Source organism: Brassica oleracea, chromosome C1 (assembly GCF_000695525.1).
Source record: "Brassica oleracea var. oleracea cultivar TO1000 chromosome C1, BOL, whole genome shotgun sequence".
In the NCBI taxonomy this organism is placed as follows: domain Eukaryota; kingdom Viridiplantae; phylum Streptophyta; class Magnoliopsida; order Brassicales; family Brassicaceae; genus Brassica; species Brassica oleracea.
In genome coordinates this window covers 42877893-42901318 of record NC_027748.1, presented here as the reverse complement: position 1 = coordinate 42901318, position 23426 = coordinate 42877893, and the positions used below count along the sequence as shown (strand labels likewise).

The window sequence follows — 23426 nt, the reverse complement described above, 5'->3', positions numbered from 1 at the left end:
CGGGTTAATAATTGTCTCGGTTCTGTACGGTTAGTTTGACCCAAACTTTGTCCTCCTACTAAACTGTAAACAGCAAAACCGGCATCCAAACCCAAATTGTTTTGCCGGTTCAAACCCATTGGTTCAGCTCTGACCCCGGTTTGGGTATTTATTTGATCATGATTGATTCTGTAGATAAACATGAAAAAATCTTTTGGATTTTGCAGTATATATAACTGTTATTAAACATATCTGAGAAATCTTTTTTGTTTGATTCCATCGTTCATTACGCAAAACTGGCATTAACATTGAGATTTCTATCTTCACGCCGGCTCTAATACATGGCAACATAAACAATTGTCATGAAGTCTATTAGTTAGTGAAATTATAACAAAAAGGTCTATGATTAACTAAACCTAATTTAAATACAATAAGAAAAAGAAAATTGTTTTGCACCATTCTCAATTTTCCATTAACAAAATCTAATTTACACACAAAAACTTATTTTATAGAGAAATGCACTAAATAAAATTTAAGAAAAATCGTATAAAAGGGTCTTTATTATATATTTAGGCTAAGGTCATTAATTTTTTTTAAGACGGCGCTATCATATCTTTCATATAAGAAATGCGAAAAAAAATGTCATAGGATACAATGTTTTAAAAATGTTCTTCAGATGATGATCATCATTTTTGGATCTGGGAAGTTACTGTGAGGAAGGTTTGTTCTGGACGAGGGATAGTCAAACCACCATGGAATGATTAAAACCGAGTTCTTCTTCAGCTTTACTTAGAAGAGCTTGAAACAAAGGCTGGTTCAAGTAAAGAGACTGGCACAATGTATCTCTGCTTCTTCTTGTCCTCACAAACGTACACCGCAAAAACCCTTTTGGTGCTGAAGTTGGTTTACTGCTTCCTGCTACAGAGACACCAAGAATCTTCTTTGCTGCCAAGAAGCCTCTCACCAAAGCCATTTTCTTGTTGATGGTATTGATTCTGCTGTGGGTCTGTATATATAGGACATACAAGAATAGTGTTTCACATGCTTATGTTTTCTCAGATGCTATAAGCTTGGAGAACAATGATATAAGATATTGGCATATATGCTCTTGTTTCTTAGTGTTTCACAATGAGTCGTTTGTCCTCTTCTATGATTGAACTTGAGTTATCATTACAAAATCTTTGTACTAGAGGCAAAACATATGTGGGGACATGCTAGTTAAGTTGTTTTCAACCATATTCAGAAATAGGATCCATGACAATGCTATATAGGAAAGTTATATGGCTAACGTCTTTGTCTCTTTGTGGTACTGATATGAACAAGAAATGGACACAATCATTATAGATCAATAGAGGATCCCAATTTTCACTGTTGGAGACAAAGTCATACGGTTGATTTTATGAGAGACAAAGTGCAGAAATAAAGTGTTTTTGTCTTCACTATAAAACAGAGTAATTAAGAAAAGGCATACAAGTAGTAAAAAAAATGTCATTAGTTAGCAAAAATGTTTATGTTTATTATCTTTGACTATGTGGAGAATCAATTGGGTTAAACGGTGTTAGTGTTACATTTCAGAGAGAGCAAGAGATACATAAAAGAAGATTAATTGTTCAATCTTAATTCTTAGGACAGACTCAGTTTCAAGGTTGGATGCAATGAAGAAATTACTTTTAAAATAGTAACAGATAATTCAATCTATTCGTTGAATAAATGTATCAGCAAATATTGATTTGGTCTCTTACTGACGTACACTGCAAGAAACCTTTTTGGTACAGAAGTTGGTTTACTAGTTCCTACTAAAGAGTCACCAAGAATCTTCTTTGCACTAAAGAGACCTCTTGCCAAAACCATCTCCGTTGTTTCTAGCTTGGTCGTCGTCCATGCCCCTGCTCAGCTCGCCGTCACCCCGTGTCTGTTACCCTTCTCACCACTGCTCAACTTACTGAGGCGAATGGATGTGTTAAATCTGTGTGTACCTTCACCGAATCTATTCATATGGCGCCTACGACGTCTATACAGAGCACACATGCTCGGCTCAGTTCTCTTCAGTCGCCGGTATCAGTCACCATCTCCAACCGCATTTCACCAACCCTCGCTAACTGCCTCCTTGGTCTTTATGCCGACAAGCTTTCATCTAACATTGAGGCAGCTCCATCCTGGCATGTTCTCAACGGGCTGTACTCCATCATCTGCAAGATCTGGACCACTATGGCCTTGTCTCCTTCCTCAGCCAGGAACTGATTCCGCCAAAGGTCCGTTCTTTCCTCCACGGTTGGAACTGCCGGACCCTCCAGACTGCGCCTCCAGTGGGTTTTCAGAGCCCCCCTCGCGGTTGATCAAAGGCTCGGAACCCAGCTCAGACGATCAATATCTATAGCTTGACGGCTTCCATGAAACAGCGAACCAGACTCGGTTCAGCAAAAGCTCGAGTGTTCCAGCATGGTAATGTTGGTGTCCAAAGCTGCGTTTTGAACAATGTCCTCGCTTTACCATGGATTCTAGTTAACGTTATCTATATTAGTTGGTCTGAGGTCTTTGAGAAGTCAACCGTTTATATGGGATTGGAGACAACTTTAGCCTCAGTGTACAGGGTTCACCTAGCCCAAAGTCGTGATGTTATGCTTAACTTAAGAACACTATTTATTCAGCCATCACAGGTCAGTAGAGTTTGCAGTAACTCTAATTTTGTCACTTGCGCTATTCGGTTTCAAGGTCCATCCAGTCTGTTCATCAGCGACAAATCCAGGACTAGTATACTCTCCGTTTCTATTGAGATTCACCTAGTCTCTTCTGAGAGCTTCTTCGGAGCTAGAGCTGCTCTAGCTCGTTCCGCCTCCTTCCAAGCTTTGCGTGTTGGTTTATTCAACGTCGATTCCGACTATTTAATGCTCGTGGTAATAACCTATTTAGGGGTGCATCTGATGATTTTCCACGGTTCTCCGTTTGTCGAGAAAGTATCTCTCGTTAAGTTTGTTATGTCTAGTCTTGCTGTTTTGTTGGTGTTCATCAAACTGTCGAGTTTCCCTCCAGTTTTTATCTTGTTACCGTTGAGCATAGCTCCGGATGTAATAACTTAAAACCCTTTTAGATTTAATATAATCGTTTGTTTGACAAAAAAAAAGAAGCTCTTGAAGATGTATGAGACCAAAGGAAGGATTCAACTTCTGGATTGTTGATTATGTGCTTTCTAACCTGGGGCTGTATATATAGATCGAATGAATGAGCTGTGTGAGAATGGGACGTACATGAACAAAAGTTTTCAAACGGTTTTGTCTTTCCAGGATCGTGTGTCAGAGATTTCTTGTTCTGTTGGTGAACACAAATGTTTGTTTTCACTACGAAACTTAAGTGGGGACCTCAATTAGTTGTTCACCAACAGAACAAGAAATCTCTGACACATGATCATGCTGTTGTACATTGAACAACAAGAACACATGTAATTTAAAGCCATATATAGAAGAAGCTTGGAATTGTACTCTGAGGTGATACTTTAAATATAAGTGAGAGAGCCTTTGCTGAGGGTTATATGGAGATAAGAGATAACAATAGAATGCAAGTGGTCAAAGTGAATCAATTTTTACCTTTCCAGACATGGGATTTGGTCTTCTATATTTTGAACAAATTTGGTAAAAAATCTCAATCCAGCCTTATCGAATTTGAAAATATAATCATGATTTATTTTGACCTTTGACCAAACAACAAAGAGAAGTCTTTTTTTTTTTTGTTCCACACTATAAAAATAATTCAACAATAGCTAAAACAATCTTGGATCAACATCATCTTCATAATCATTGTGTAATAATATTCCCGGAAAGTAAAATAATGAAAACATCATCAATGAAGTTTGCTTTTGTTTTGTTCTTAGCCATTACATCGGGTAAAAATCATTGTTTTCATATGTATTAATTACTATATATTGATAATAATATATATATAAATATTGGTATGGGTTGGTCATTGGTGTTCGTAGTGATGAGTATTGTAGCAGTTCCAGATATTGAAGCAGAGCAGTTAGCACCGGAAGAAGCTCCTTACGTTTTGTTGCATCGTGAAGGTTCTTCACCAAAAGAATCTCCACAAAAGTTTACATTTAGATGCGACACACCTAGGTGTCAAATAATTTGTACGATTCGATGTTTTTGTATATGCTAAGCTTCATCTCTTCGTTAATAATATATGTATTCACTAAAATAAAATAAAAGACTTGATTGTTGCATACACTGAACAGAATCCCTAGCATGTTATCGTCATTATTAGACTAAAAGTGTATTAATTTCACGTATATACAATATACAAATAAAATATATCATCGACTTGTGTGTTGTTGACCAATGAAATATATTGAGCCAAGTTGGGCCGAAATAAGGCTTTTGATATAGGCCCGTATGCTGATTAAAACGCAACACTTTGTGAGAGAGAGAGACAGAGGTGGGTCCCACTAGATTATGTTTTGTCTTAATATGAAAAATTAATAAAAACTTGGGGAAAAAGACAAAAGGCAAAATAAAAAATCCGCGATTTGCCCCAATTCGCGAGACGTTAGGTTTTGTTCTTCACCAATTCATCATCTTTTATAAATCATTCTGTTCAATTCTACCTCGAATCACCGCCATGGATTTCAAGGTTCCGTTTCTCCTCCTCATAGCTGTCTCATGCTTTCCCTCTAGCTTCGCTTCATCGTCGCCGTCCGTTTGCAATCACGAATCCGAGCTGTTCCGGTTCGATATACACTCCAAATGCCCTCCTTCTATGTATCCAACGCCTCCTATCGAGGTCAGGCTCTCTCTCTCTCCTTTATGGTTTTGTTTGAATGCGTGTGTGCCAATTCAACCTTTAAGCTTTTATTTCGGATTAGTAATTGAATTACGAACAATTAGAGCTCTTATGTTTCTCTTTTTTTCTTATTAAAATTGTATTATTAGTGTAAAATCCAAATTATTGGTCCAATACTTTTGAAATTTACTTTTAAGACATATGATTAATTATGTTTTAAACATACCTCTGTCTAGTGTCTGTAGAGATGATTTAAAAAAAAAAAGGTGTCTTAGGCTCTCTCAAGAGGATAAAATTGGATATTAAGCTTTATTTGTAGCTGAAGCAGTGTTTAAATTTGCAATATGCAGGTAGATGGAGACTCACTTGACAGGGTAATGGCTTTCAACCATGATGGGAATGCTTATATGTCAGTGCTATTTTACGCTTCCTGGTGCCCCTTCTCACGTGCTCTGCGCCCTAAGTTTGATATGTTGAGTTCCATGTTCCCTCAGATACACCACCTAGCTGTGGACCATTCTCAAGCACTACCATCGTAAGAAGCCTACTTATTTATTACTCTTTTTTAAAGACTAAATATTCTATTCCCATACTACCTAGTATAGCTAGGAAGTGGATTGAATGACATATAATTTTTTTTGTTACTTATAGTTTACTCTGATATAAATAAATCTTTAGATTTCTTGGACTTTTTATAATTTTTCTGATAAATAGATTAAGTTGTTCCCTAATCAGATTTTAATGTCAGTTTGTCAACAAGATGATGCAAAATAATGAGCTGTTACCTTATCTTACAGTTGCTTTATATTAGCTGATCACAAATATAGGTTAGCTAATTAATCATTAACCTATCTCCTTTGTGTAATCGTCTCATTAGTGGGTTCCTCTTCCATGTGGTTAGCTACTTTTTCCTTTTGTCTGACTAACTGGTTTCATTAATTGATTTGTTGCAGTGTCTTTTCAAGGTATGGTATCCATAGCCTACCTTCAATCCTGATAGTAAATCAAACTTCAAAGGCGCGGTACCACGGTCGAAAGGATCTTACATCCCTGATTGAGTTTTATGAGGAATCAACAGGTGATTGGCTATAGCATATTTCAGTTTGTAAATTTCAATCAATAATAAATGATTATTTTTTGAATTTTTCAGGTCTCAAACCTGTTCAGTATGTGTCTGAACCGGAACCAACAACCAGCTTAGACGCTACAGATGGTAGCCTCATCACATGGTTGCGCAAAGGGACATCTATTAGTGAAATATTCAAAGGAGATCCATTCCTGGTGCTGTCTCTGGTGTTTGTCTGTTTACAAGTGGCAATCCTCGTCTTCCCCATGGCAGAACAGCGTTTGAAAGCGTTGTGGGCTTCTTACGTTCCCAATCTGAACCTGGAAAGATTTGGAGAGGTGAGCCAAGTGTTCAGGCGTGCTCTTCACATGGTGGACGTGAGGAGGCTGTGGTTGAAACTAACACTCGTCAAGACAAGGAGCTTCCATGAAAGGGCGAAGAACGCTCGAGCATGGGCTTCATCGCTAGCATCTGTCTCCCTAGGCCAAACTTCATCAAACCAGTCCTGAGAAACATCCTTGTAGTAGTATATTGTCAGCACTGGGAAGAGATAAGCATCAAGTGAGTTCTGGAACTCTGAGTTTGTTAGTTTGTCTGCAGGAAATCATGTAAATCCAGGGACATCTTTGCTTCTGTTTGTGAATATCTTTCACTCTTTTTTTTTGGTTTTATAAAAAGTTGAGATGTCTGTTTTTGACCTCATTTCTTTTACTGAATAATTTGACTGAGTTGATTAAAATATTTGCTATTAAAAGAGAAGTACTATTTTTATCTACCATAAAAAAGTCATACCAGCCTTATTAGATCCATTTCATTAATTACATTTATTTAATTATTTATATTAATCTATTCAATATATAAAGATATTAATAATAAATCAATTTTAACTGTAAATTTAAATTTTATTTTTAGTTATAATAAAATGTTGAGAAAAAATCTAACAAAATCTTTTTAAAAATTTAAAATATTTTATTTAAATTAATACCATTGATTAATTTCGTAATTAATAATATATGCTATTATACATTAATTTAAATAAAATTTTATTATAAAACAAAACAAAATAAAAATGTATGCTATTTTTCAAATAATATAATAAAAATCTTATAAATTATATAGATATTAATAAATAAATTTTAACTGTAAATTTAAATTTTATTTTTACTTATAACAAAATATGTTAAAAAAAACTAACAAAATCTTAATAAAATTTTAAAATATTTTTAAATTAATGCAGCGATTGATTTCATAATTACTAATATAGTATTATTATAATGTATTTACTTATAAAATCCCACAATATACTAAAATAAATAACATAGAAATATAAATTATGCTAAGAAAATATCAGTTTTATAGTATAACTAAATAAAATTTTAAAATGTATTGTATTCAGTCTGTAAAAATTAGAAAAAATGAAGGAGATTCTCAATTTTTTTATTTCATACTATGAATTTATTTTACTAAACTCGAAAATATATTAATATATAATAACAATTAATAATAAAGTAAAATATATAAAACAAATCATTATACATTAATAATATCGAATAAGAAACATAACCAATAACAGATTTACATAATATATAACACTAAAATGTAAATATTTTTTAAAGTTTTGCGATGGTATTATATATTTATAAAATGAAAATCTATTCGCATGAATGTGCGGGTGAAAAATCTAGTTTGTCTTAATATTCAGGGCAACTTTTGTATTGTAATGTTTTTGTATTACCTTTTGAGAGTGTGATCCAGCTCCATTGCTGTGGAATAACTTGCAGAGCCTCAAAAAATTAAACTAAAAGGTAAGAATAATAATTACTTTGGTTCCTTCAAGGACAGTACAGAAGGTAATATAATGGAATATGGGTAGTGTGTTCACATCATACTATGTAATTCTCCATTCTTTTATTACTAGTGACATTTAGTACTAAGGATTCTTAGTAATCCAACTAAAGCCTTTAATGCAAACATGATATCATCAATACAAACTAAACCTTATCTAAACTAGTTATCGTTTTAGCCAAGTATTAAGAAATACATATGTAACAGACACGAATTTTTATTCCATTTTGTCTGAATAAACTACTAATATTAACAACATTAAAACAACTGTTAATCCAAAAAAAACTCCAAACTTGTTATTAGAAAATCATAAATGAATCAGTTTGAATATATCTCGCGGTCGGTTATAAAATACAAAATAGCTAAGAAGACTTGATCATGAACTAAAAGATCTTGTCAAAGAAGGCAATCAATAGTTCTTGAAACGGGTCCCAAGAGGACCACTTCTTCTTTTGACATCACTTCATTGCGTTAGATAAGCTCTACCTCACTTTCAAAATGAATAAATTCAAAAATAAATTCATTTACACGTCTTGTATATGTATGTCAACTTCAAATATTATCAGTCCATTGTCTAAAAACTGATATTTTTTCTTCCCAAATTTAAGAGAGCTTATTAATAATACCGTCGTACGCGTTTCAAATTAGCCTTTCCCAAGCATCTTGTTTGTATCATAAACAATCCAAGAAGAAAAGGTAAAAAAGTTAAAAAAAGTCTCAAATCTTAAGTCATTTTTTTTATTAAAAGCATTTCTCAATAATTATTAATCCAAACATTCTTTGAATCTTCTATCTTCTCTTCTATAATATGATCTTGATACCACTTCACATGGGAGAGAGAAAGAGCAAGAGGAGAGAGAGAAGACCTAAACCCACTTGGCTCCAATAATTCAAAAGAAATAAAATCTTCTCTTTCTCAAATCTGACCGAAGCTCCAATGAGATCGGCTCAAGAAGAGATGGATCTTGAGGAATGGGAGTTACTCCCCAGTCCCAGGAACAGCTTCAAGGTTCTTGATCACGACGAGGATCATCATGGAGACATGGTGATGGATTACTTCCTCTGCCCATCCATTCAAGAACCTCTCCAGAAACTAGAGTCTCCTCCAAGATCCGGAGTAGACCCCACAAAGCTCATCCAAGTTCCCATAGCTTGGGAGCCCGTGTTGGATCACGAGAGCAAGAAGATACCCAATGACCCGGATCTTGATCCGGATCCAACACAAACCCTTTTGGCGGACTCTGTTCTGTCACCAACGGTATCCTTCAAGAGTACGAAGGAAACCGAATTTGCCGACATGAAAATTGACCCATCAGCGAGGATCACAAGTCCTGTGAAGCCCTCTGATTCTGAAGGGAGTGAAGACTTGCCAGACAAGAAAGAAAATGATGATGTGACGAGTGATCATAGTGGTGAGAAGGCTAATCTGTGGAAGATTGGTCTGAATGGGATCGGAGCAATATGCTCTTTTGGTGTTGCAGCAGCTGCAGCTACCGTATGTGTCTTATTGCTCGGACACAACAACATCAAAGTTTGTAAGAACAAGAACAACAAGCTTAGGTTTCAGATTTACTCCGATGATAATAAGGTAACTTGTCATGAACACTGCAATCTTTATTTTTTGTAGTTTATTCAAGAACATGTGATTAAATGATTGGTAACTTTTGATTAAACCATAGAAAAAGTTTTTTAATATATTTAATACAAACCAAAAGATAACTAGATAAGGTCAAGTTTACGTGTTTAAGTGAACATTCTCTATAGACTATAGTTTTAGCTTGTGCCAACGTCAAACTTTCAAGGAGAATATTTCTTGGTTTAATAATTTTTAAAAACTTATTTATTGGTGAGCGTAGGGGATGAGGGAAGTTGTGAATCATGCAACAAAGGTCAATGAAACAATCTTTGCCATGAAAGGTGTTCCTGTCGTAAGAGCTCAAATATCTTTTGGAGGTCACTATAATGGACTTTGAATCTCAGCCATCCGTAATCATCTATGGAATCATAGGGTCAGCTCGGGTCTAATTTAAATCACTCACCAGCTTCTTCATAAGTTCAATAGTTTTTTGTTTGTTTGTTTGAAAAGCATAAGTTCAATAGTTAATAGCGTGCATGCATGATTATTGTCTATAAATTTTGTAAATAAACTTATTTTGTTAAAATCAAATTTGTGAGTAGATCATTGTAAAATCTCACGTAAATTTTATTTGTCGTTGACGAACTCAAATATCTTTCTGTATGTGTGTTTCATTGTCGTTTTTTTTCCTTTATCCCAAATGAAATCTCATTACAAGATGAGAAAGTTCGCTATTTTATGATCAGGTAACTGGTTTGTTAGACGGGTTAAAACTTATTTTCTTACGTTCTGAAATTTTAGGACGTACGATCGTTCTCAGGGAGCCCCCAACTATTCTCCCTTGTTAGGTCCATTACCAAATATTTTTAAACAAACTGGTTCTAATATATCTTATTCCATGTCACCCAACTTTCAGATTCATGCCTATTTAATATGTGGTGGTTTAGCTTATACTATGTGGAGTTTTTATTTGTTTTCTGGAATTGTCTTTTGCTGGTTTGACCTAGCCATTTGTTATATAACTTGTTAAGCTCCTGATGATCAAGTTAGATCCATCATGGGACTATATATGTACTTGTTGCGGGAAGATATTTGCAATAAAAGACCAGACAAATTGATCAATGGGGACTTTCTTGCTGAAGGATATCAGCCTAGCAATGTTTTAAAATCCACAAAGAAAATGATAAAAAGTTCTAAGAAAATAGGAGAAAGACAAAGTTGATGTCAAAACTCAAGTGAGAGGCAATAGTTTGAGGTAGTCTTCCGCCTGATAACAAACTCAATTTGAATCTCTTGTTTTGCTTCCAGCTTGGTCCATATAAAAGCGCTAGTCTTTCCCGACTCTTTACGTAAGAGGAAAATGGTCACTTTTTTAGGTGCATGTATTCTTTCTTTGCATTCAGCACACCCACTACTGAGATGAGCTTCACCAGTGAGAAACGACAACAAACTAGCAAACCCAACTTTCTCCCGCGGAAGAGGAGGAACGGTAACAACAGTATTTTTTCCAAGCCTCTCGTCGAAAACTGGACGATAGCTCGACGGAAGCCTCTCAGGATACTTGGGAGAATGTTTAAATATGTAAGACACAAACTGGCCAGAGCACTCTTTACAAAGCTGTACATACTCAACATCTTGTTGTTTCCAGAGAGAACACCATTTTTTCGACAAAACGCTGGTAGCCGCAGCCTCTTTTGTTGGAAGCAATGACAAAATCTTCATCAATAGATCATCGGGAAGTTCACTGAGATTTTTCATATTCCTTTTGATTTTTCGCATACTGAAGATCACACACACAGAAACATCAAGCAAGGTTTGATCAGAAAACAAAAGTTTAGTTAGATCCTCGTGATGAAAATAAAACCAGAAAAAAAGACCCCAAGTAATCAAATCAGGTTTAGTACCAAAGCTTCATGAACTCTTCTAATTCACAGAGACTATTGTTATTAACAAAATCAAAGCAAGTTTAGTGCCAAACCTTCCTTCTGTGTGACGACCAAGTAAACCCGAATTCACAGAGACTTGGTTTATATTGTTTTCCTGTTTGGTGAGGTATCAAACATAGATCTTTTGATTGATTAATTATATGGTTTTCCTTTTTCGACATGGGGGAGAATGGAACAGTTCATTTAGTGATTCCAACTTAACATTTTTTTTTAAACAAATTGGAACATATTTCCTTTTTATATGTATTGTCATAATCTTTGAGAAGCACAACTATGGGTTTTATTGTTTCTCGATTCATCTATGAGACTGATTCTTGTTTTAGCTTGTGCTAACGTATCCAACTTTACTGATAACTATTTTGTTATTATTTATTTGGTGAATGTAGAGGATGAAGGAAGTTGTTAATAATGCAACAAGCCAACAAAGGTCAATGGATCAATCTTTTCAATGAAAGGTGTTCCTTGAGAGATGTAAATTCAAGTATCAAAGTGGACAATATCGTACTAATCGGATAATATAGAGTTGGACATGGGCTCACACAATTCCAACAATTGGTATCAGAGCGATTAGACGAAAATCTGCAACAAGACCAAAATATATTCCGAGTAGGAATGGGACCCTTCAAAGTGGAATGGGAAGTTCGGCAGAAATTAGTCAGAAGATCCTGGAATTTTAGTTGTGGGAATAGCATCCTCAAAGCAACTCAAAGTGACCTTACGATTGGGTGCCATATGTCGAAGACGCGACAAGATAAGTGCCAAGGAATTTCGCTAAAAAGGAAAGCACACAAGATGAGTGTAGTCCTTGATTTGAAGGAGATAATGAGATATGTTAAATCAAGTTCCACATTAATTGGAAGTTTAGACAAGAAGTGTTTAATATATAAAGAGATGTCCAACTCTAATATATAAAGAGATGTCTACTTCTTGTCAGCTCTGATACCAATTGTTGGAATTGTGTGAGCCCATGTCCAACTATATATTATCCGATTAGTACAGTATTGTCCATTTTGGACTTTAGAGTTGGACACATCTTTATATATTAGACACTTTTTGTCTAAACTTTCAATGTGAATTTGAATTGACATCTCTCAATTGTGTGAGCCCATGTCCAACTTTCCTGTGGTAAGAGCTCAAATATCTTTTGGAGGGTACTTAATGGACTTTGAATCTCAACCATCCATAATTCTCTTTGGAGTCAAGGGGTCAGCTCGAGTCTACAGCACCCACCAGATTCTTCATAGGTTCAATAGTTTATAGCGTGCATGCATGATTATTGTCTATAAATTTTGTAAACGAACCTTTTTTGTTAAATTCAGATTTATTAATAGATCATTGTAAAATTTCACGTAATTTTTATCGTTGTAGACTTAGTCAAATATCTTTTTTGTGTTTATTGTTGTTGATGATTTTATATTCTAATTCAGGTCTTTTTTTTTCAAAATGAAATCTCATTACTAGATGAGAGAGTTGGCTATTCTTTGGTCATGCATATGGTAACTGGTTTGCTAGACGGGTTAAAACTTCTTTTCTAACGTTTTGAAATTTTGGACGATGGTTCTCAAGGAGCCTCCAAGTATACTTTCCCTTGTAAGATCCAATACCAAATATGAGGTTTAAATATATCTTATTCCATGTCATCCAACTTTCAGATTCATGCCTATTAAATTTGTGATGGTGTTTAGCTTGTTATTTGGGATTTTCTTTTGTTGGTTTGCCATAACCATTTGTTATACACACGGGTGTTATGACTTGTATGATCCATCATCCATATATTCTTAATATATATTTTTGGGCAAGGGGATTATATACTTGTTGCTGTAAGAAATTTGTAATAAAAGACCAGGTAAATTGATGGACATAATAAACAACAAAAACTAAATAAATGGACTTTGTTGTTGAAGGATATATCATCTATTAATGTTTTTAAAAACAACAAAGGAAATTATAAGTTCTAAGAAATGAGGATAAAGAAACAAAGTTGAAATCAAAACTCAAGTGAGAGGCAATATTTTAGTATCCCCCTTGGTAACGAACTCAATTTGGATCTCTTGTTTTCTTCCAGCTTGGTCCATATAACAGCGAACGTCTTTTCCGAGTCTCTACTTAATACGTAAATGGACACATTTCCTCTGGCAACTCATAACAGGATGTATAGCAGTTAAGAAAAATTTACAAGAGAGAGGGATTCAAGAAGATATTTGTTGTGCCAGGTGTGGAGCTGAGGAAGAAGCAATAAATCATGTTTTTTCCGAATGTCCTTCAGCGATTCAGGTTTGGGCTCTTTCGAAGATACCGTCGAACCCAGATACTTTTTCAACAAAGTCTATTTTCACAAATATGGATCATCTCTTCTGGAGAGTTCTACCACAAATGGAGAATCATCAGTTTGTCTGGATTCTATGGTACATATGGAAAGGCCGTAATAACAAAGTTTTTAGTAATTTGGACATTGACCCCATGGATACGCTCAAGTTGGCAGAAACAGAATCTACACTCTGGGCGGATGCTCAGGTTTTAAACGAGCAGCGAACAGAACCACGAACTGTGGTTACGTCTTCCCTGACAATTCCGGGTAGATGGTGTTTCACAGACGGTTCTTGGAAAGATGGTGATATCTTTTCCGGGCAAGGATGGCTTAGTACGCTAGCAGGTTTTGATGGTTTATTGGAGGCGAGGAATGTTCGGGTTAGCCTCTCTCCTCTTCACGCGGAGATGGAAGCGCTACTCTGGGCAATGGAATGTATGAGAAACCTACGTCAATTTCAGGTTACATTTGCAACGGATTGTTCTCAATTGGTGAATGTTTTCGGAACCAGACGAATTGCCAGCTTTTGCAGATTATTTGGAAGATTTCAAGACCCTGACAGAGAGTTTCACACGATCAGAAATTATCCATGTTCCACGAACGCTTAACACTATGGCGGATAGTCTAGCCCGTAAAGCTAGGATGCAACCGTCTTACGTTGTTCACATGGATGCAGATCACCCAATTTGGTTTACAGAGTCAATATGAGTAAAGTCGATGACAAAAAGAAAAAAAAGGTATTCTTCCTTTGCACTCACACCCACGTCGACTGAGACGAGCTTCACCAGTGACAGACGACATCAAACTAGCAAACCCCACTTTCTCCGGAGGAGGGGGAGGAGGATCTTCGATAAAATTAACTTCTCCTGTCCTCTCGTCGAAAATTCGACTATAGGTCGAGGGAAGCCAGTGACGAGAATTTGGAGTATGTCTAAATATATAAGTTATCCAGTCGGGTGAGCAGTTTTCACCAATCTCTACGTAATCAACGTCTTGTTGTTTCCAAAGACAACACCATCTTTTTGACAAAACGCTGGTAGCCGCAGGCGCCGCAGCCTCTTTTGTTGGAAGCAATGACAAAATCTTTATCAATAGATCATCGGGCAGTTCACCGAGATTTATCATATTCCTTTTGACTTTTCGCATACTGAAAGATTACACACACAGAAACATCAAGCAAAGTTTGCTCAGAAAACAAAAGTTTAATTTGATTCTCTAGATGGAAATAAAACCAGAAAAAAGACCCAAGAAATCAAAGGTTTAGTACCAAAAACCTTTCTGAACTATAAAAAGAGACCCAAGTAATTCACAGAGCTATTGTTATTAACAAAATCAAAGCAAGTTTGGTGCCAAACCTCCCTTCTGTGGGACGACCAAGTAAACCCGAATCCACAGAGACTTGATTATATTGTTTTCCTGTTTGGCAAGGTATCAAACATAGCTCTTTTGATTTGGAACATATTTCCTTTGTTTCAAAAAAAAAAAGAACATATTTCCTTTTTATACTTATATGTAGTATTTTCATAATCTTTGAGAAACACAAATATGAATCTTTTGGAGGTTACTACAATGGACTTTGAATCTCAGCCGTCCATATCAAGGGGTCGTCAGCTCGAGTCTACATCACCCACCAGTTTCTTCATAAGTTCAATAGTTTATAGCGTGCATGCGTGCATGATTATTGTCTATAAATTTGGTGGATTAACTTTTTGTTAAAATCAGATTTGTGAATAGATCATTGTAAAATCTTACGTAATTTTAATTGTTTTGGATGAACTCAAATATCTTTCCGTGTGTGATAATTTTATCGTCGCCTTTTCCTTTCCAAAATGAAATCTCATTACTGGATGAGAAAGTTGGCTATTCTATGATCCGGTAACTGGTTTGCTAGATGGGTTAAAACTTGAAATTTTTTCTAACGTTCTGAAATTTTGAACGATCGTTCTCAAGGAGCCCCCAACTATTATTCTCCCTTGTTAGGTTCATTACAATAAATATATTAACCAAATTGATTTAATAAATATATCTTATTCCATGGCACCCAACTTTCAAATTCATGCCTATTTAATTACTGATGGTTTAGCTTATACTATGCAAAGTTTTTATTTGTTTTTTGGAATTGTCTTTTGCTGGTTTGACCTAGCCATTTGTTATATACATGTGTGTTATTATAGCTTGTTAAGCTCGTTAAGCTCCTGATGATGGACAGTAGTGGGAACACTCAGCTCATGCTCATGGGGATAAGAAATCTCACTCGACGCGAATCAGCTTTACATTCGGAAGTAGAAGCACTGCGGTGGGCGATGGAGAATATGTTTCAGCACTCAACATGTCAGAGTTTTGGGACGGACTGTAAGGAACTGATTGCAATGTTAAAGGAACCTCAAGCTTGGCCAAGCTTTGAGACGGAATTTGAGAGGATAGAGATGCTACAGATATGCTTCTCGGATTTTAACATCACTCATGTTCCACGAGCGCGCAATCAAATTTCAGATTTTTTTAGCTAAGACTGCTAGATCCTTCATTAGGGAGTTACATTTTATTGGTTGTTCTATTCTGGTCTTGTTACATAGGCTACTTCAAATCTGAGTAATAGAATGGCCGTTTGACGTAAAAAAAAAAAAAAAAAAAAAAAAAAAAAAAAACTCCCGATGATCAAGTTAGATCCAGCATCCATATACTTGTCGCGGACCCGGCAATTTAACAAAAGGACCGTGACATTTTAGCCACTCTAAACCGAACTTTATTTGGGTTATCATATTTTTAATTTGTTCGACCATAGAGGTTGGATCAAATTTAGAAACACTAGGTTACGGTCTATGTTCTAACCAAATTTAATATCTTCTTTAGGAAAGTGAAAGAGAAAGAAAATCTTGGTGGAAATCCACAGAAAATTCAATTAAATTAGTGGAAGCATAAATCATGGGGGAATCTCTTTTCCAAAAGATTCTTTGATGGTGGAATCTTGTAATTCTTTATGTTTCTTGATTTGTTGCATCCTCTCGTGTCCTCATCTAATTCTCTAAAGATTCTGATTCGAGTATTTTTAAAAGAATATATATGCGCAGAATATTTACAATAAATACTAAATATTATTTAGATGTAAGAAGTGTATACGTTTTTGTGCCACTAACTCACTAAGTGTATACGTTTTTTTATCACTACTCACAAAAGTGTATACGCTATTTAAATGTAGGGACTAATAGAATGGAATAAGTTAATAACACGTAAAGATCTCATGACATGCAAGATTCATTGCGGTCTGAATATCACCAATATGTAAATGATTGCCAGAAATATATACCAGAAGCCAAAAAAAATGATGAATTATCACATTAATATCTTACAATATGATCGCTACGACACGACAATAAATTTTATGCATGAAGTAGAATTCATGTGGCCATGTGGGCATGCTCAATGCTCCGTATACATTCTTTAGGTGGACCTTTAGCTAGACCATCACATTCATGATTCTTTTTAAATAATTAAAATTTGATAAATCACAGGGCAGGTTAAAAGTGAGTCTAAAATTACTATAAATCAAATTCAAGTAGGAAAGTGGAAATACTTTACATTGCTTTCTAGAATAAGGTACATATTTTTTTTTTTGATATTAATATGGTCATTATTTTTGGTTTTTCATTAATAATAGTCATTGTTTGATAAGGTACATATTTGATATTAATATGGTCATTATTTTTGGTCATTATTTTTGGTACATATTTGATATTACCAGCACTAATGCATCAGATCTCATACGAGCACTAATGCACCTGATCCCATAAGGTACATATTTGATATTAATATGGTCATTATTTTTGGTTTTTCATTAATAATAGTCATTGTTTAAGTTGAATTGATCTTTTAACTGTCTCTTTCATCTATGTAATATGTAAATCTTCATTTTTTTCTATTTTTATCGTGTTATTTAGAGAATGAAAAAAAATTGTTTTGCTCAACTCATCTTCGGATTTGGTTCAAAATCGTTGGGTAAATTAATTTTCCATTTTTTTATTTAAACACATGAAATACATGTGCAATATCTAAAAAACTGTTACATGTTTTGTAACTTAATGTGAAAAAGCTTTACTAAGCAAAGACCTACTAGGATACTATGACCACTCAAAATCAGGATCAATTATGGGTATCATATTATTTGGTTATTCATTTTCCTTATACAAACTCATTTATTTTCCACCAAAAGAAATATCATTTATAGTTTTCTTCTTCTAGTTTTTGAAGCACTCAAACACATATACACACATAAACACAAGGTGTATACGTCTCTCTCTATACATATAAACGCACTTGCAGTATCAAGAATCACATTTTCCAATAGCTTTCTTATCAAAGTCTCTCATAGAATAAACCCAAAAATCAAAAACACCATGAACGCTTTAGCAGCAACCAACAGAAACTTCAAGCTAGCTTCTAGGCTTCTTGGTTTGGACTCAAAGCTCGAGAAAAGTCTTCTCATTCCCTTCAGAGAAATCAAGGTAAGTCCTCTCTTTCCGTACCGATCCGGTTAAAGATCCGGTTTAATATATAGCCACTTGTTGTAGGTGGAATGCACCATACCGAAAGACGATGGAACTCTTGCATCATTCATTGGGTTCAGAGTCCAACATGACAACGCAAGAGGTCCCATGAAAGGTGGCATCAGATATCATCCAGAGGTTTGCTTCCACTTAAACCAAAGCGACTTTGATTATGGTATGAACTAAACCGGGTTTCGGTTATTTTACAGGTGGAACCGGATGAAGTAAACGCTTTGGCTCAACTCATGACATGGAAAACAGCCGTGGCTAAGATACCTTACGGTGGAGCCAAAGGAGGCATTGGTTGTGACCCGAGCGAGCTTAGCATCTCAGAGCTTGAACGTTTGACTCGAGTTTTCACACAGAAGATCCATGATCTCATTGGGATTCATACCGATGTTCCAGCTCCTGATATGGGAACCGGTCCTCAGGTTTTGTAAAAATCTTCTTTAAAGTCTACTTCTTGTACTGGTGTTCTTGTCTGAATATATACATGCCTTTTTAAGACAATGGCGTGGATTCTTGATGAATACTCGAAGTTCCACGGACACTCTCCTGCTGTTGTGACAGGAAAACCCATTGTAAGTGGCTGTTCTAGTCAAGATTTGGGTTTGTATGAAGCCTAACCATTCTAAAACCGGTTCGGTTTGAGCAGGATCTTGGTGGATCTTTGGGGAGAGATGCTGCTACAGGAAGAGGAGTGTTGTTTGCAACAGAAGCTTTACTCAGTGAACATGGAAAGAGCATATCTGGACAACGATTCGTCATCCAGGTTTAGACAGATGAGAAGTTTTCAGTTTTTAAAGAGGTTGCTTGCGTGTCAAGACACTCATACTGTCTCTGTTTTTTAGGGTTTTGGAAATGTGGGTTCTTGGGCGGCAAAGTTGATAAATGAAAAAGGTGGGAAGATAGTGGCGGTGAGTGATGTCACAGGAGCAATCAAGAACAAGAACGGTATCGATATCTCTGGCTTGCTCGAGCATACCGAAGAAAACAGAGGAATCAAAGGGTTTGATGGTGCTGATTGTATCGATCCTGATTCAGTTCTTGTTGAAGATTGTGATGTTCTTGTCCCTGCAGCTCTAGGAGGCGTCATCAACAGGTCTTTTTAATTTTCTTGCTGCACAAGTTAACCTTTTTCTCTCGAATTTCATTTGAAAACGCTCGAGTATGTGTGTGTAGGGAGAATGCGAATGAGATTAAAGCAAAGTTTATCATTGAAGGTGCTAACCATCCAACTGATCCTGAGGCTGACGAGGTAGATTCTTGATTTTGACTCTTTACTCTTCTTCCCAAACTCAGTACTATCCTTCTCTGCAGATATTGAGGAAGAAAGGTGTTGTGATCCTCCCAGATATATACGCAAACTCAGGAGGAGTTACTGTAAGCTACTTCGAGTGGGTGCAGAACATACAAGGATTCATGTGGGAAGAAGAAAAGGTGAACAAGGAGCTACGAAATTACATGACTCGCGGCTTCAAAGACTTGAAAGAGATGTGTAAAACACACTCCTGTGATCTCCGTATGGGAGCTTTCACCCTCGGTGTCAACCGTGTGGCTCAAGCTACCGTTATCAGAGGTTGGGGATCATAAAATACTCATGCAAGTTCAATAACAAAAACTCATATAATCCTTCTGTTTCATGCAAGTTCATTCAGTTTCACAGTATTAAAATTGCAATGTAATCTTTCAACTTTTCCACCAAGAGAAGCTAACTAGAAGCAATTTTTCTACTCCATTGATTAAACCAAAGTTGATAATGTGGGAAAACAAAGTCTCATTGATAATATAAAGGGCTACAAGTTGAGATAAAGCTTATAGAGTAGGAAGAGAAGAAACTAGAATCCTCTTCCTCTGCCTCTGAAGCCTCCACGACCACCTCGTGAGGGAAATCCTCTACCACCTCCTGGAGGACCTCTTCCTCTGAAACTTCCTCGCCCTCTTGAAGGAGGACCGCCTCTACCTCTGAATCCTCCACGACCACCTCGGCCACCACGGCCACCAGCAGATTGACCCCTACAAGAACAAAGACATAACACAGTCAATGGAACAACTCTCAACTAGAATGTTCAAGCTAACAATGTGCAAGTTCACTACCGTTTTAATATGTTAACTTACTTTGGCTGAGGAAGGAACCTAGCGAGGGGCAAAAGCTTTGAAGGGTCGATGAAGAACTTGTCTCCAGGAGCATACGAGGTGGCTACAATACCTTCCATCATTTTGATAGAAAACAACTGAAAGAATAAACAAAAAAAAAAAAACATAAATCAATCTCCCAAACCTCTAGTTTCCTTGGACACAACACAACACAGATAGATAGAGCTTACAGATTCATTGATGGCGCCAAAGATTTCATCAACTTTACCAATCTGAGTCTTGTTCTGTAGATAGATAGGAGCATTGAAATAAGGAATCTTCTCCTGAGAGAGTTTGGTCACAGCATCTCCCTCGCAAGCATGGACGAAAGTTGCAACCTCTGTAACCAAACACAAAGTAACAAACTTTCATAAGCTCATTCAATGTCAAAGTTGCAAAGTTTCAAACTTTCATACAGAACACAAGGATAGAAACTAACCCACGACTTCGTCAGGAGGCCCTTCGTCTCTGAACCCGCCAAATCGACCTCCACCGAATCGTCCGCCGCCGCCGCCAAATCGTCCTCCTCTTCCACCGAATCGACCGCCGCCGCCGTCTCTTCCTCCTCTCCCCCTGAACCCGCCTCCTCCCATTGGTGGTCTCATCTTTTCTCCTTCGCTAGATTCCGCAAAGACTGCGACTTTCTCTCTCTCTCTCTCTCCGCCTTTAGGGTTTCGTTGAGCGACGGCGCAGAATAGGTGAAGAAAGTGGGTATTTTGGGGGTTTTCTGTAAACCCTCGACCGGACTCGGTTTAGTTGAACCGATAATTAATTTAACAATAACTGACCCGGTTTAACTTGAAATGGATACATTTGCCTACTCTTTTGATCTCTTTTTTTATTTGTCACCTATTGATTTCATTCGTAAACTGTTGTTTCATACAACCTGATATAAAGAAAACTAAAGCTAGCTGACATAGTGTCTCACCATTCAACTAAAACAATGAAGACCTTCAAACTAGGAGCCACGTATAAAACTAATTCAATCATTGATCTCTTCTTACATTGTCAATCTTTTTTCCTATAGGAATCAGAAAATAGAAACAAATAGCTGATTGACGTCTAGTCAAAAGTGTATTGACGACAGTCTTGTGGTGCAAGTAAACATGGCCTTTTTTTTTTAACACTGGATGCAATTTCCCATGTTATAAAGCCACCAAGGCAAAAGTTGCATAATGTTGCTACAAAAATCTCAAAATACACTAATATGCATGAAAAGAATATAGCCGGTAAATAGAGGCTATCGAGCCAAGCAATAGTACACAAAGACAAACCGTTCACACCCACAATAAGTGGAATCCGGTGGTGTACATTTTCCAGATCATGTATGCAGTGATACAGCTTCTGCAGAGATTAGAGGGAGGAGCTAGTGAGGACCATTGTTGGCGATGTACGATTGGTATCTTTGGTCAATGGTAACACTGCAATTTTCAAAGCTATCACATTCTTACTTGACTGTGCATACTACAGCGACCAAGCATTCAAACTATCTCAAACAAAGGTTTCTTGAGATACAAATGAGACTGCACTGTCCAAAGTATTTACTTCACAACTGGATGCCCTGCTTTTATCTACACTAGCAGCTTGAGTAGAGCTCAGCTTGACGTGAAGAAAACTCTGTCGCCAGAAACATGTCTTAAATTAGTGAAGATAGTCATATCTTTCCTCTGCTGCTGAAGAAACCAAAACACTTTCTCAGTGAGAAACGGAGAGGAAAGTATTAACCAAAACAAAGCTTCACCACCACTAAACACCAGAATCGCAAAGCTGGAAGATTCAGCTCTAAGGCTCGTGCTCAAAAGCACAACAACGCATCTAGTGAGGAATGGTTTCCACTCAGACCATCGGAAATCCATACCACCAAGACCACCGACGACTCCTATCCCAACAAGAAAAGATCTCCCCTCAGCAGCGGCAAAGCCAAACCACCGAGGAAGATGGAAGATCTGAGAAGTTGAACGAGGCGGCTAGGGCTTCCTCTCTGCTTTGGTGCTGAAGAAGTAAAGGCGAGATGATTTTGACATGTAGAACCTAGGAAGGTGGAAGATCTGAAAAGTTGAGCAAGTGAACATGGCTTAGCTTCTCCTCTATTAGTATATGATAAGGTTTACAAATATTAACATCAGTTATATTAACTGATTCAAAAATTAACATCATTTTTTCGAAGTTGATACTTATCTTATTAATTAATACTAGATTAAAACATGCGCTTTAAAAGCGCAAGAATGTTTTTTTTATAGAATTTGATTTAATAAAAATGTTTAGGCATATATGATAATATTATATAATATTATTGTTTCATATAGTTGTATTACATATTAAACATCTATATGAAATACTATTTTATTTTATTTTTAACATGTACTACGAGAATAGTTATTTAAAACAAATTCTGATATATAAACTTTATTAAGTTGAAAAAAAAACTTTATTACAAAATTTATTTAATGCCAAGTTATTGATTTTACCATCTTATTTAAATACAGTATGCAATTTTATATGAAAAAATAGTTTTTTCAAATGAATGTATTTCATATAAATGAAAATACAAATAGACTAATTTATTAATTATTTACTTCATATTAAAAAAAAATATTATGCAAACTTGCAAAAATTTAGCAGGGGTTATTGGTTGGTGTATTTTGATGGATTTGAAAATCCAAACTAAATCTAGTGTTATTGGTTCTGTGATTTTAAAATATGTATTGAAATCATGTGTTATTCGTTTAATGATTCATAAATTCTAATTCAAATCAAGTGTTATTCAATCATACGTATTTACTAATAGATTTGATTTTATAATGTATTTGAATGGATTTGCATGGATTTCTTTGTTAAAAATACAAAAGCTCAAATCCGAGTGAAAACCTCTGGCCATGACATCGTTGGTTTGTGTATTTTGCCATGACATCGTTGGTTTGTGTATTTTGATGTATCTGAGAATCTAAACTAAATCTGGTGTCGTTAGTTTTATGATTTTAAAATATATATTGAAATCATGTGTTATTCGTTTAATGATTTATAATAACTAATTCAAATCAACTGTTATTCAATCATACGAATTTACTAATATATTTGATTTTATAATGTATTTGAATGGATTTGCATGGATTTCTTTGTTAAAAATACAAAAGCTCAAATCCGAGTGAAAACCTCTGGATTTGTAAATACTAATCCGAGAGAATTTGAAAATTTATATATTTTACTTGGATTTATAAATATTGTATGGATTTCTAAATCAATCAAAATATATAAA

The 23426-nt window shown here is 35.8% G+C and overlaps 5 protein-coding genes and 1 long non-coding RNA gene across 6 annotated transcripts; 4 read left to right on the top strand and 2 right to left on the bottom strand.

Moving 5' to 3' along the window:
* Positions 1-586: 586 nt before the first annotated feature.
* On the bottom strand, positions 587-952 carry LOC106303396 (auxin-responsive protein SAUR21). Its single transcript, XM_013739678.1, is given in 4 exon segments — positions 587-733; positions 736-802; positions 804-859; positions 862-952. Coding segments are annotated over 4 exon segments (282 nt in total). The 3' UTR covers positions 587-665.
* A 1946-nt stretch (positions 953-2898) lies between these two features.
* On the top strand, positions 2899-4193 carry LOC106300408. The gene is made up of 2 exons (XR_001262012.1): positions 2899-3856; positions 3950-4193. It is a non-coding gene; the product is annotated as an uncharacterized LOC106300408 (long non-coding RNA).
* Positions 4194-4465: 272 nt separating this feature from the next.
* On the top strand, positions 4466-6551 carry LOC106341821 (5'-adenylylsulfate reductase-like 5). The gene is made up of 4 exons (XM_013780550.1): positions 4466-4752; positions 5103-5287; positions 5706-5830; positions 5903-6551. The coding sequence occupies exons 1-4, from the start codon at positions 4591-4593 to the stop codon at positions 6325-6327; spliced, it is 897 nt and encodes a 298-aa protein (XP_013636004.1). The 5' UTR covers positions 4466-4590; the 3' UTR covers positions 6328-6551.
* A 1686-nt stretch (positions 6552-8237) lies between these two features.
* On the top strand, positions 8238-9902 carry LOC106314177. The gene is made up of 2 exons (XM_013752123.1): positions 8238-9251; positions 9520-9902. The coding sequence occupies exons 1-2, from the start codon at positions 8601-8603 to the stop codon at positions 9634-9636; spliced, it is 768 nt and encodes a 255-aa protein (XP_013607577.1). The 5' UTR covers positions 8238-8600; the 3' UTR covers positions 9637-9902.
* A 7868-nt stretch (positions 9903-17770) lies between these two features.
* LOC106326160 (probable glutamate dehydrogenase 3) lies at positions 17771-19767 on the top strand. The gene is made up of 8 exons (XM_013764183.1): positions 17771-17992; positions 18059-18172; positions 18244-18465; positions 18541-18615; positions 18690-18806; positions 18886-19136; positions 19217-19292; positions 19355-19767. Exons 1-8 carry the CDS (start codon positions 17885-17887, stop codon positions 19625-19627), a joined length of 1236 nt encoding a protein of 411 aa, XP_013619637.1. The 5' UTR covers positions 17771-17884; the 3' UTR covers positions 19628-19767.
* Positions 19747-20875, bottom strand: LOC106326169 (putative H/ACA ribonucleoprotein complex subunit 1-like protein 1). Its single transcript, XM_013764194.1, has 4 exons — positions 20610-20875; positions 20362-20510; positions 20153-20268; positions 19747-20050 (listed from the first exon to the last, which is right to left on the bottom strand). The coding sequence occupies exons 1-4, from the start codon at positions 20773-20775 to the stop codon at positions 19873-19875; spliced, it is 609 nt and encodes a 202-aa protein (XP_013619648.1). The 5' UTR covers positions 20776-20875; the 3' UTR covers positions 19747-19872.
* Between the last annotated feature and the right edge of the window lie 2551 nt (positions 20876-23426).

Bases quoted from the DNA above. Each gene is read 5' to 3' on its own strand.
- LOC106341821 (XM_013780550.1), top strand. From the start codon at position 4,591: ATGGATTTCAAGGTTCCGTTTCTCCTCCTCATAGCTGTCTCATGCTTT. The intron at 4,753-5,102 runs GTCAGGCTCTCT...TGCAATATGCAG, and splicing joins ATCCAACGCCTCCTATCGAG to GTAGATGGAGACTCACTTGA. The intron at 5,831-5,902 runs GTGATTGGCTAT...TGAATTTTTCAG, and splicing joins GTTTTATGAGGAATCAACAG to GTCTCAAACCTGTTCAGTAT.
- LOC106326169 (XM_013764194.1), bottom strand. From the start codon at position 20,775: ATGAGACCACCAATGGGAGGAGGCGGGTTCAGGGGGAGAGGAGGAAGA. The intron at 20,511-20,609 runs GTTAGTTTCTAT...GTTTGGTTACAG, and splicing joins GCCTCCTGACGAAGTCGTGG to AGGTTGCAACTTTCGTCCAT. The intron at 20,051-20,152 runs GTAAGTTAACAT...TTGTTCTTGTAG, and splicing joins AGGTTCCTTCCTCAGCCAAA to GGGTCAATCTGCTGGTGGCC.
- LOC106314177 (XM_013752123.1), top strand. From the start codon at position 8,601: ATGAGATCGGCTCAAGAAGAGATGGATCTTGAGGAATGGGAGTTACTC. The intron at 9,252-9,519 runs GTAACTTGTCAT...TGGTGAGCGTAG, and splicing joins TTTACTCCGATGATAATAAG to GGGATGAGGGAAGTTGTGAA.
- LOC106326160 (XM_013764183.1), top strand. From the start codon at position 17,885: ATGAACGCTTTAGCAGCAACCAACAGAAACTTCAAGCTAGCTTCTAGG. The intron at 18,466-18,540 runs GTTTTGTAAAAA...TGCCTTTTTAAG, and splicing joins ATATGGGAACCGGTCCTCAG to ACAATGGCGTGGATTCTTGA. The intron at 18,616-18,689 runs GTAAGTGGCTGT...CGGTTTGAGCAG, and splicing joins TTGTGACAGGAAAACCCATT to GATCTTGGTGGATCTTTGGG.